The 13667-nt window shown below is 38.9% G+C and overlaps 1 protein-coding gene across 2 annotated transcripts in view; it reads left to right on the top strand.

Moving 5' to 3' along the window:
• Positions 1–13667, top strand: part of LOC128252825 (protein timeless homolog) — a 76245-nt gene that overhangs the window by 2929 nt on the left and 59649 nt on the right. The window contains exons 3-7 of one of the 2 annotated variants that reach the window (XM_052980921.1): positions 2021–2278; positions 3118–3437; positions 6089–6274; positions 10458–10581; positions 11310–11476. In XM_052980921.1, the coding sequence (XP_052836881.1) occupies positions 2021–2278; positions 3118–3437; positions 6089–6274; positions 10458–10581; positions 11310–11476 (1055 nt within the window). Of the gene's footprint in view, positions 1–2020; positions 2279–2939; positions 3057–3117; positions 3438–6088; positions 6275–10457; positions 10582–11309; positions 11477–13667 lie in introns of those variants that run through there. The other variant, XM_052980922.1, reaches the window with a different exon arrangement.

Raw genomic sequence — 13667 nt, forward strand, 5'->3', positions numbered from 1 at the left:
TATTTGCTAACTAAAATTTACTCAATTTTCTTTCCCTTAAATTTTATTTTATTACTTTTGCTAACTGAAAATTGCTCAAGTTAATTGATGAAACTCTATGAAAGAGTATGAAAAAACGGATGGTTAGAAAATCTCAAAATAAGCTGCGGGCACTCAAATAATTCAAAATAAAAAAGGATCTCTGGATTTTTGTGCGCTATTTATGGATGAGCTTGTGTATATGGCTCTAAATTTGTAATTGAAAATATGTAGGACCAACTATTTTGGCAAGGACCAACCCAAAGCAAGTACAGGGTAGATGTTCCCAACAATTATCATAAGTTAAGTCCTAGTTACCGGAAAGTAAAAACGTAAATCTCAAAGATGAGAGAGTGAGCTCAGCCACCAAAGTTCCTAGTCCCCACAACCCATCGCCTAACACAACGAAATAAATTCATTTAAAGCCGATTGAATCGACATTCATAACACTCCGGGGAGCAATTCCAAAGGATTTTCATGGCGCTGCGTTGCCAGCGTTGCCAAAGAGTCGCCCGAGGATTTCTTTACATTTCCATTTTTTAGGGAGCGCTTTTCCTTCTATTTGTGCCGTTTTCCTCGGTTTCCTTATTTTTTTTTTGTTAGGTTAAATGCAGGCGAATTTCTATATGGCCGCTGTCTATTTGTTCTCGTTGCTGTGTGGCTGTTGTCGTTGATAATGAATGTGTACGAGGATTTTTCCGCCTTTGCCTCTGGCGTATCCACCCCTCCTCCTACAAAGTGCACTGAAAAAAAAATAACAATTTTGAATTGGTAATATTTAAACCAAATCATAAGCATAAGATTACTTTTCTTTCAATTTATAATATTGTTCCAATACACACAAATTGACTTTAAAAATTGTTCAAATTTGTAGGTTTTCAAGGTTAATGAAAACGGTTAATAATTTCCTAAATTAATTTAAAACAATTTAGAAAAAAATCGTTTTTCGAAGCACACATTTTTAAAAAATCTATTTTACAAAGATTTTTTAATTACTATACTTATTTTTAACGTGGATTTTCATATTTGCAAAAATCAGTTTGTGTTAATTTTTTTTTTTTTAACTCTTCAAAAGATACTGCCAGAATATTTTTGGGAGCTATTTCCATAATTTAAAATCTACTTATTTTTAAAGTATACTTTTTTCTTTAACTATTTCTTGAAGACGTTGTAAGTTAAATTGACAATTCGAATTTTTTCATTTATTATTTAAATTTCAATTGCTAAAATTTGTAATCAAAATTTACCCGAGTGCATTGTTGATGCTGACTTTTTATGCTTTACTTCTTTATTTGCGTCGCGCCGACTTACACGCTTTGATGTATGCGCGGCGAGCAGCCAAGTGGACAGGCTGGAGGAGGAGGAGGAGGAGTCACTGCCCCTGTCCCTGTCCCTGTGCGTTTCTCTACTTTCTCGGATCCGAAGGAAAGCTTTCAGTTTTGAATGAGCCACCTCCCCGTTCTCTTGGTGTTGCTGTTGTTCTTGTTGTTGTTGCGTAGGGAAACCAAAAACGGAAGTCATTATTAACTTTGCCTTTGAGAAGGGCCCTCGGAGTCCTGAGGTCTGGGGCTCCGTTTTCCCGGCACATGGTCTGGTGTCTATGTCCGGGCGGAGGAGTCACAGCTGGCTTGTAGGCACAAAAGCCGCATTAGTTGTATTTATTTTTAAGCTCACAGCAGCAACTGTAATGTCCTGCTGCGCCCATGGAACCCCAACCGCCCACCCACTTTTTTTTGCCTCCATCCCCCAAAAGGCCGCCCACACCCTGCTCGAAATTGATTTCAACTTGACTTTGTTGTGGTCCCCATCGCTTGTCTTGCCTTGAGTCGGGGCTTCCGTTTTACAGTCGAGCTACATAAATTTGCAATTTAATTTAATTTAATTTCATTTGATTATTTTAACTTGACTCGCGGGATTTGGTGCTTAGATTTTTACTCAGGGATTTGCAGCAACATTTTATTACACTGACTCCTGATGGCATACTTACCATTTCTGCTTTCAGGACTTTGCGATTCGCAGCGAGGAGCAGAATCTTCTGATTGAGCGCATCCTGGTCCTGGTGCGGAATGTCCTTCAGGTGCCAGCAAACCCCGAGGCTGAGTGCCGGGCGGACAACGATGCCAGTCTCCATGATCAGGTCATTTGGGCTCTACACCAAACTGGAATGCTGGACCTGGTGCTATTTGTGATCTCCTCGCCGGATGAGGAGCAGTTCCATCTGCACGGACTGGAGATCGTGTGCCTGCTGTACAGAGAACAGGTTGATTATATACACTGGATACTTAATACTAATCTTGCCAAATCGGTCTCATTTAAAACTATCTATGTTAGAATGCAAGAGAAAAAACGTATGGTTACCGTTTTATAATATCAAAATTCAATAGTAAAAATGAAACCTATTCGTTAGCATGTGAATATCAAATTGATACTGGCACTTTTTGTTATGTTATAAACTTTAAAACCTTTCCCAATAGATGATATTATTATCACAAATTGACAATGCTGTAAAAATTAAATGTAAATATTATATAGATATAGTTTATTTACTTATTAATAATCATCGTATTAAATCTCAAAACATCCGAAATATTGAATAATTGTCTTTTGTCAAAAGGCTTTAAAAGTTAATATTTTTACCCATGGCAATATAATTATTAATGTTATAATTATTAATGTTCTTTCAATGCTAAACCATTGAGTAAAGCATAATACAGCTGTATAAATGCAGGGTGTTATCATAGGTGTTCGCAAATATCCTATTAAAACTATTTCAAGTATTTGCGATTTAATATTCAATTGTGAAATGTTTATTTAAAATACAAATTCGAAAAAATCAAAGTGATAAGCCAAGTATCGAGTAGAGCCCTGCATGTTTGGAGACACAGTTCCATTTGTTTTCATGAGCCATTGGATCTATCCATGTTTTTCAAGTCATAGCTCATGGGGCTCATGACTCCTATGAATCATAACTCATAATATAATTGATTCATTAGAAATCAATACAGCTCATAATACGGAATTCAGTCATTTCTTATCAAGTTACCTATATCTGTCTTATTATTTTTTTAATATTTATTTAATGTATTGTTGCAATTCCAGAGTGCCGAATCCCTGGCAGATGCCTCACTGCAGCGCAGTCTCAGCGAGAAGCAACGGGATCAGCAGGAGCTCCTGGCCGCTCGACGACGGGAGCGAGCTCGCCGGCAGGCTCGTCCTCCGACCGGACGGCATTCTCGCTTTGGCGGCACCTACGTCATCCGGAACATGAAGTCCGTCTCCGATCGGGACGTGATCTGCCACCAGGCGCTGGAGCGTGTCTCCGCGATCGACTTCGACCGGGAGAAGGAGCAGCAGAAGCGCTCGCATCGCCACATCAAAGAGGAGGCGCAGGTGACCCGCCGCAGTGCGTTCACGGTGAGGTGAGTCACGGGGTCGTAGGTCGCACCCCCCACTGCCATATCCATTTGTCTGTGGCCACTTCCTGCACTCTGGCTCCGGCCCGTGCCTATTGTGTGGCTGCTGGTGTGGCCATTAGCATTGGAATTGTTATGGCCACCAACCACCGACTGGGTGCCCCATCCCGGCCATTGATTTTCGATTTTACGCTGCCAGGATAGCCGTATCCGAGGGATTCATGCGGAGCGAGTGAGCGTATAAAATAATATTCAATAATAAATGAAGCCATTTCCTTTTGGCCCTTTCGGTTTCACCCCTTCCCCGTTCGCCCACCAAACTGCCTGTAATTCCTGCTGTTTTATAGAATCGCACAAACGATATTGGCTGCTAGGGGCGTCCGGGATGGGCTTTCAGGCTCTTAGGTTCTCAGGCTCTCAGGTTCCGCCTGACTTGGCCGGGCTAAACAATATCTTGGCGCCGAACGCCGAGCGTCTCTGTCGCCGCTCCCCCTAATGGCCACCAGGTGCAGCTATTTTATGTTGCTCTGCCAACCAACAAACTACTTAAAGGCTCTGCCTCCGCGCCCGCAGGTCGAGCTGCCCGGGAAGCTGCTATCGGGGCCTTCTCGAGCAGTTACAGTAAATGCATTCGCCGCGGTCGTTGCTTTTCCTTTTGGTAAGACAAAAATATACCCTAGTTGGCAGAGAATGCCCACAAATAATCCGTTCTGTTCTCGTAAATGTATATAAATCACTAAAATTAATAACATTTTTTGTGAACCTAAGACCATTTTATTTGATTATGTATACTGCATTGAAATTATTTTTAAAAGGGCAACAAGCGCAAGGTACATAAAAGTTTGGGGTAAAAGGCCCAACAATAACTAATTTTCTAAAGAGTTTGGAATTTAAACAATACAGTAGCCGCCATTGTGATAACTAATATATGAGAGCTTTAACTGAATACCATTATGTATGTAATTATATCAAATTTTTTCTGAAAAGTACCACAAACTCTAGTTATTACGGCAGAAATTGGTTTAGATTGTAAAATATAAATGATCTATATAGTTAGATAATCGCTTTGCCTAAGGTTTTTCGAATTATAAATTTTTAATTTATTGGAAACATAATCGATTTTTTCCGATAAAAATCAGATCAATTTGTTATCGTAAAGTAAACAATATTAATAAATTAAAAAAAAACTAAGACAAAGCAAAATTGAAGCTTATGTACAGAAATAGTAATACAAATTTAAAAAACATGCAGTAGTTTAGAAGCTAAGGGGCACCGACTCTGAAACTTTGAAAGCGATCATTTAAACAGGTTTAAATTAGGCAAAGATATCTTATAGATATTTTATGTCAGATGTTCATCAAATGTATTTTTAAATTTGCTCATATCTTGATAATTCTTATTCGTTTTGAAATTTACTAGTTAGAATGTGTTTTCTAATTTTGTTATTTTTAAAGAATTTTGATCCCTATCAATAGTAGTTTATTAATTTCTAGAAAGCTACATTTTGTTTTTGGGCCAACTATTAAAGTTTTATATTTACAGATATTACAAATATCTGAGTTATAATTAAAATACAGCTTTTCTCTATAATTAAATAGCCAATTTGGTTCATTAAAGACTTAACATTAACAAGTCAAGTTTAATCTATTTGCCAGCCCTCAGAGCATTCCCAGTTCGTCTGGGAAGTGCTGGAGGTTTTCTCAATTTGTGGCGGGCAGCATAAAAACCCGTGCAGAGATAAAACTGCAGCAGCAACTTGGCGGCGCCATCGGCATCGGCATTTGCAGCATTTCAGCATCGCCATTGCCATCGGCATCGACTTTGGGATCTCTGGCCGGCGAGGCATGCAATTTTCAAGTAAAATCCTCAAAGGGTTTTTCCTTTTCCCATTGGCCGCTGCGATTTCGCACAGGCTGGCAACATTTTTGCTTGTTAGTTGGCCAGTGTTCGTCCTGGTTTATGGGGCTTAGATGCTTAGCCTCTGGCTCGGTTGGCCAAATCTTTGGGCGCCCATAAATTGATGCCGCAGAACAAATGTGACCGAAGCGACCCCGCTGGCTGTGATTAGACAACTCCGAGCTTCGAATGTCCCATCAGACCGCAAACGAATGGCCAAGTCGGAGGGCTCAAGCACGTAGGCGTAGCAAAAGGCGAAAGTTCATCAATGTCACGTGTTGGAGCATGGAGCACCGTGCTCCCAACAATTTGTTGGCCAACCACAAGTGCATGTTGCAATAAGCCGACAAGGGGGATGGCAATTTTTTCTGTTTCGCCGCCTCGTTTTTGGCATAAATTAATCCGCGTCGGCATCGATGCGTTGGATTTGTGTTTCGCCTGCTGGCAGAGATTGCTCTCCGCTCGAAAGGATTGGTGATGGGTGGCTGGTTGGCTGGTTGGGTGGATGTTTGGATGGTTGGATGGTTGGCTGCATCTTTTAGCCAGCTTTGCACAAATAAATTGGCCAGGCCAAAATTTATTGCATCAGCGCTGCCAAATGCCGTTGCAGCGTCCGCATTTGTTATATAAACTGATAGAGGGCGTTCGCTTTCAATCAATATTATTGTGGTATAACCATTTTTCATGTCTGCCCCCCCACCCCCTCCATTTGGCTTTTGGATTTCTCTCACACATCTCCCTGCTTCTGCTGGCTTTTTCAGATTGTGCCTGCGCGAGTACTGCATCGAGGTGCTGCGCTCCGCTTACAACACGCTGGTGCGGCAGGTGCGTCGCGTCCTGGAACGCAACGCCGGCTCGTCGAGTCACGATGACTCCTATCTATTGTGGGCCATACGATTTTTCATGGAGTTCAATCGTTTGAGTGGTCTACAATTGCAGCTAGTCAGGTGAGTGCCATTCAAGTGGGATGCCAACAGGGCTGATTATTTTTCCGGACGGATATAAAGCCGGAAAAAACATTTGTCTTCAAATAACCTCACAAAGGGTGTTTTTTTAATTGATTGATATGTACTTTATTAAAATATTTAATTTAAAATTAACACAAGTAACAGTTGAACAGTTCCTCAATTAAATAGTATTAAAGTAATTGAATATATATATATAATATAGAATATAAACTTAAATTCCCATTATTAGTGGGTAAGATAGTTTGCCATCACTGACGCATTTTGTTCATGCGGAAAAAATTTTTAGCAAGAGCTTGGCTTGCCCCAGATTTTGTATGCGATGTTTTTGCTTATAGTGTTCAAACGAATTGCCTATGAGTTTCAATGGATATCAAGCCAAGTTTTCACAAGTGATATGATGATGCTCCTGATGAACGAGCTCCACTTTTAGTGTCTAATGAAACGCCCGACCTCGTCCTCTGGCCAAGTCAGCAGATATGCAAATCCCCGGCACACAAACCACTCTCCCAAACTGAATCCATCAAGGCTTTTAATCAAATTACTTTGCAACACTCTTCAAATAAACAGAACTCAACCAAACTTGTATTTTGGTGGCCACTCTCGCTTTGAACATTTTGGCTCAAAGAAGCCAAATCATACTGGCTTAAAAATTCGGTACACAGTTGCCTTAAACGTTCCGACAAAACAAAAAAATTGTATAATAGTAAATTTTGTATAATAGTTTATAATTTTTAATTTAAGTGTTCGCTTATTTTTGCAATCGATTAATGCGTAGTCTGAAAATTGATTGGCTTTAAATGCTTTGGCCACCAAATAAGCAACGAGTACTTATTTTGAATCTGTCCAAAGGCAATGCATCATCTGAGTTGCTCAGGCTAGCTAAAATAGAGACATGATATATGAGGAGTTTCACTGGTTTTCATTTTCCATTTTCTGTCACCTATTTTTTTTTTTAGCAGAGAGCAAAGAGCGACGAAAATAAACTTTAGTATAATGGCAATTTCCATTGGCAGTCGCACTTTTCCGCTTAGCACTTACCCCAAAAATGGTCAAGCAGAGTGTCAATGCGAAATGTGAAGAACTTTCCCAGCTCTTTGCCCTTAGAATTTCTCCAGGTCCTGCTTCACTGCGGTCACAACACAATTTGTATGTCATTGTTCGGTTGTTCGACATCAGCGCTTCGTCACTAGAGTTTTATTGCATTACTTTTTGGCACGGGACAACGAACACATGCACAAATCAAAGTCATGACGCCAATTGTTGACCCATGGCACTTGGCCACTTTACAGCCACTGCAAGTCTGCCCTTTTCCACTTTGGAGTGCAAAACATGCCCCATAATATCTTGGCCAAGTTGTCAAAGAAACCGTACTGCAACCGTGATTTTGTGACACCGGAAAAAGTACCTACTCAATTTTAGAAATTTGTATTTTTTAAAATATTAAATACAAAATTAATGCAATGTCTCCAATAGATCGTTTTTTCGAACTATTTAAGATATTATAAAGATCAATAAATTAGGTAATTGCAAGCTAATTTTATTAATAAAGAAATAACTTTTTAATCCAGCTTCCATTAAAATATATATCGCTTTGATTTGAATTCCTTGCGGTTTTTACTTTGGATGCAGAAATATTAAATGTTTTTCAAATTTTAATGTGACTATTTTCGAAATACATTTTTTCTGAAAAAGTAATTTGAGTTAAACTTAAAAAGCCATTTTATATCTAAAATGTTCCTCATTAAGTTAAAAACTTGAATATTAAATTAAGCATTAATATTAAATTAAGCATTATTATGCTACAATATTAATGTAATATAAAATAGATTGAATATCTGTCAAAGTTAATTGTAATTTTTGGAAAATTGTATCGTCCAGTGTATATATGGTCCCTAGCTGTTCTGTTGTTGTTCTCATTCTTGTCCAGCATGCTGTTAATAAAATTTTGCGTTCTTTCTGCTGTCGTCCGGTTGACGTTGCTCCTTCTCCGAATCCGGCTCCCTTTTGGTCTCTTTCGCTGGCTGTGTGGTGGGAAATTTCTTTAAAATTGTTTTGGTTACTTTCAAATTAGTTTCTGAATGACAACAATGAAGCTTTGCAAAAATGTTGTCATTCCGTTGGCGCAAAGTTATCCCAGACCCAGTTTTTCCCCATTCCCGCTTGTTGGCTACGCCCTCGCACTATTCTAAGTTGGTTGCTTCTGCTGCTGCTTCAGCTTCTGCTGCTCCTGCTCCTGTTTTTCATTTTCAGCAATGTCCCTCTGCCTTTTATCAGACTTTTTAGTCTCATTTTCCACTTCGCATCTATATATATATATATATATATATTTATATATTGTACCCATCTATGTATATACTCGCCAACCATAAAACTTTCTGTTTATTTCCTCAAATGCAATTTGACGGTGGCCCCGCGCCGCCCTGAACTTTCTTTATCGTCTGCCATTTTCTACTGATTTTGCACTATATAAAGCATGGCATTGCTGTAATGTATGGGCTTTCGGATGGGCAAACTTTTCCAACCAGCAACCCGAAAAAAAGTGAAATTGAGTTTGTCATTTTGTTTATGCGAGTACACGTACATAGTATTGATACAGAAATCAATCGCTAAAGTATAAGAATGATCAGATTTTCCAAAAAAAAAAACAAATTTATTTATCTGACATATACTCAATTGATAAAATTCAAACAAAATTAAAACAATTAGTATTTTTGTACTATAAAAACTTTGTCAAAGGATTTGAAAAATTCTCTTACGACTGAAAATGAGAACAACAACGAAATAAATCAAAATGTTATTTTACCTACCATTTACTCTTTTTGGAATTTTATTTGTTGAACCTTAGTTTATTGTAACATTCTTTTGTTTTGTAAAAATTCAAGTCTTTCGCCCACTTAAAGTTTGTATAATATGTACATTAAATTTGTACCTTATTTCGTGTAAATGAACCCAGTTAAAATCTCAATTAGTTCTTTGCTTTTTACCATTTTCCAATAAAAGTTTCAACATCAATCAAAGCCGTTTCCGCTAGTTTCCTTTCCCACATTATCGTGCTGCTGCTCATTGCTCGTTGCACTTTTATTGATTTTATAATTTATTTATTTAGGTTCTTATTGCTGCTACTGCTGCTGCCGCACATCTGTAATTAATTTGTTTTTAATGCCTCTTCAAATGCCCTCGACGTTGTCGCAAAACTTTAATGGTGGTCGTAGCAGACGTTGCGCTGCTAATTTAGCCAAGTTGCAGGCAAATGCTGCAGCCACCGGAAGTGGGTGGTGCAGGAGGGGAATTGGGTGGCCTTTTGGGTGGTTTGGTGGCAACCGGAAAACGTACGGCATGTCAACGCCCACTCGTTCCCCGCAATCTTGAAGGCGAAGGGGCTACTGAAACTTAGGCTGGCTGGCGCTCAATTCTACATTACTTAAAAATTAATTTTGTTAATGAGTTTTTCGCTGTGCGAGTTGCAAGTGGCAGGCGGCAAGCTGCTTACCTGTTTGGCTGCTCCTTGTTGCCAACTTAGGCCAACTTTAATGCAGAAATCTTCTACTTAAATATGCACTCAAACACATTCAGTCTCGCCATATATGATGCTGCGTGCACTCATAATAAAATATATAATGAAACATATTTTTAATGGAAAATACCAACATCATTGCCATATTAAACAGATCTAATTTATTTATTTATTGGGGTATTTCAATACTTTACAATGTATGATCAAGATTGGCAGTTTAAGTGATTATTGACCTAATAAAACCACGTAAAGAAATAACAAATTCACTTTTGTTATGAAATTGGTCTACATTTTTTAAAATTATATTTTTGTATGGACTAATCTAATAGGCAAAGGCAATGCTATGATTGACCTTACTATATTATATAAACGAAGGAAAAGGTACAGGATTTTCGTTAAAAAAATTTGATTTTCGAATTTTTTGATTTCATGTTAATAGGCATAAATATAATACATTTCTTTGTAATAACTAAAGAAAAACTTTATTGTAAAATGTTTTGTGTATTTAAATAATACGCTATTTCTTTTTTTGTTTCTAGTATATAATTTTTGTTAAAGGTTTTTATTTCTGTACCTAAGTATTTTAATTTTCTTGTTGTGTTCCCGAATGTTACGTAACCCTGTTGACTTTTTCCATTTCATTCGCAGCGAATCGTTGAGCGTGCAATGCTTCCACTGGGTCCTGACGCGCATGCAACATGACATGGACATGATTGTGAGCGACAAGAAACAGGCGCGTCTCTGGGCCAAGCGACTGCATGTAGCTTTGTTGGTAAGTCACTCCAGTCCCAGATCCAGATCCAGCTCCAGCTGCAGGTCCTTTCCCCCCTGCACCCCCTCGGCCAGCTAAGCCGAGTGCAAAGCGGGTCTGTTGTTGTTTGCCCTGGCCCAGTAAGTGCACTTTTGGGGGCACTCTGCTGCCGCTCGACGTTTGCCTTGGATTAAGCTTGCCGCCTGCTACTCGGCACGGCACTCGGTGCTCGGCTCTCAGTACTCATGCAAAGCTCCACGCAGCCTTTGAGCCCACCGGAATGATGGGGGGAAACTTCAAATGAACAGCGGGCTTTGCCAAGGATAAGTTAAAAATTCCTGGCTCCAAAGGTTGCTTTGATCACCCAGCTTAAGATGTGAGATATGATATATATGTGTCCTACACCAATTAAATGGATTACAATTGGCATATCAAAAGACTATAAATGAAGTGGGTTGTACTAAAAGTAAAATATTTATTAAATGTTACCCTGACCAGCTTCATTAACATTTGACAATCACACCTAATCCACACTGCCCAATCAATTCAGTTCACACCAAGGATATTGAGACTGGCCCAAAGGATACGAGAGCGTTTACAATTACTCACATGTGTGTAGTTCCCAGCCAATGGCCAGATCCAAGACTCATTACAATGCATCGCACACCATGCCCTATCCCACCTAACCGCGTTCCAATCAAATGCTCGGGCGTCTGCCAAGTTAATGCTTACCAATTTTTTAATTAAAGACATTCCGGGAATTGCTGCAAAGCCTGCTGGCACTGCAAAGGCTGAAGGATGACAACAACGCGCGGGCCCTTTTCGATATGTTATTGAACAACGTGTGCTATGTACTGGAGTATCGGGAGACAGTGCTGCATTTGTTAATGAACTACAATGAGGCGCACAGCACAAAGTGAGTACCCGAGCGGATAACGATTCCAACTATGCACATACATTCCGATTGGAAATAACTTGCCCTTCCGGCCATGCCAAAACCGAAATCCCCAGCCCAAAACTGAATTCGGATTCCATCCCCGGCCTGGCTGCATTTCTAATAGATAACGGCCACGACCCCGTGGCACCCGCAAATAAGCAAGCCAAACACACGTCCTCTAATGGGATTACTACGAGCACTCCAACCGGTGTAGCTGTAGCTGTAGCTTTAGCTGCTTCCCACCGAAATATGCAGTGCAGCCTGTCAGGATATCGCCCTTTCTGCCAGGATCTCGCCCCGACAATCAGGCATTGTTTGTCTTGGCGGCATGCCTTTGTCTTGAGTCCTTCTCTATTTGTTCGGCTATTTGCACAGATGTTTGCTGGGTCGCCAACACTTCCTGATAGTGCTGCCAAACTAGTGGTTTCTAAATTACATTCCAGAAAAGGGACTTTATATCCAACGAACTAAACATGCTAATTAAATTGGTTAAAAGTAACTGCATTTGCGGTTTTTTTTAACAATGTCTTTGGGCTTAAAGTTTACCTTTTTATTTTTAACTGAAAATTTATATTTGTTGCTACCCTTTATATATTTTTTTTTTTCAACACCACACTTATTTTACCAACCTTTTTTGATACATTTAATTTTACAATAAATTTCTGACGCTGGAAAAATGTATCGTTTACACATTTTATATTTTTTTGCATACAAAATTATCAATTCTCAGACTTTCTTGGCTAATGTACAGCCGGCAACACTGTCCCTAAATAGAGTTAAGTGAATGTGGTATGCTTATATATGCGTGTGTTTCCCCAAAAGCAGAAGTCGCTAAATGAACTAGTTGCACATTCCTCGTGAGTCCAGGCCAAAAGTTTAATTGATTTTACAAGCATGTGCTGCATGCGTGTTCTAGCATAAAAATGATGCTATTTGCGAGAAGCCAACCCTTGTAGCTTAGTGTATTTTTTTTGTAGGACAAATCGTGCACCTTGGCTGCATCGTAATTGCCGAGTTAACAAGGCGTTCTCTGCACGGTAGCTGAATCGAGATTATTTTAATCGAAGCGTGTGCCACACTGCGGGTACTTGATAAATTGCTGCAGAGCATTGAATATAGTGCCGCTTTCAACAGATTACGTTGTGATTTTCATGATTTACCCTAAGGTCTAGAGCTTTTTTTGAACTCATTACCTACGCTAATCGAGTTCATCTGAAAGATTGGGTTCATTGACACAGCAAACACTTCATAAAAACCCACTTATTTCTAACGATTGGATCGAGATCAAAGAATATTATCGTACTTTTCCATGCGTGCATGCTTTTTAAAAAGCTACTGAAGATACAACAAAAATACATGAGTGAGGGCAAACCCTTTTTAACTGCATTCCCCTGCGCCATCCATTTAGATAATTGCAATTTTTTAGTGCCGAACATGAAGAGTTAGACTCACTCGAATATTTCTAAATGGCTGCACAAATTCGCCTGTCAAACAGCCTCAACTCCGAGTGCTGTGTGTAGAGTCATACCTGCAATAAATGTCTGAAAATTTATTTCTGTGTCACAGACTCAAATGACAGTGGCAAAGATAAACCGTGGGTCCGCAAAGTTTGTAAGTTTGCCACTCTTCGTTTAATTAAGTTCTTACCTTTTGAACACAAAAAATCTTCTATGTATATATGAAAAGTTTCTTACGCTGAAAAATAAAGGAAACCAAAAGCCTTTTTTAGCGCAGAATTGGATATATTATTATAAAACGTATTGGTAGCTAGAATTTACAAAAACCAAAACAAAAATTGCCAAACAATATTGTCCAAAGCTAAAAGCAAGCCTGTTCGATCGCGTTTTAAAAATGTTAATTAAATGTAATTATTAACATGTTACTTTGTATTTTTTCGCCACAGGCGTTTGAAATTTTATTTATAAGTGTGTTCTGTTCTTTATTTATTTAACATTTAACAAAAGGGGAACACATAATTAGTTTTCTTTAGTTATTTGTTGCTTGTTGTTGTTTCTTTTATAAATTATTCTGATGTAGTTTTTGCATTATTGATAAAGTTTCTTGAACATTCCACTGTATCCGATGACACATAAACAGCTAAACAAATTGTTGTGTGCCTGCTGGGTTTTACTGTCGACTATCAACGCTTCACATCGGCCAGTTGGACGGG

Source organism: Drosophila gunungcola, chromosome 3R (genome assembly GCF_025200985.1).
Source record: "Drosophila gunungcola strain Sukarami chromosome 3R, Dgunungcola_SK_2, whole genome shotgun sequence".
NCBI classification, from domain to species: Eukaryota; Metazoa; Arthropoda; class Insecta; order Diptera; family Drosophilidae; genus Drosophila; species Drosophila gunungcola.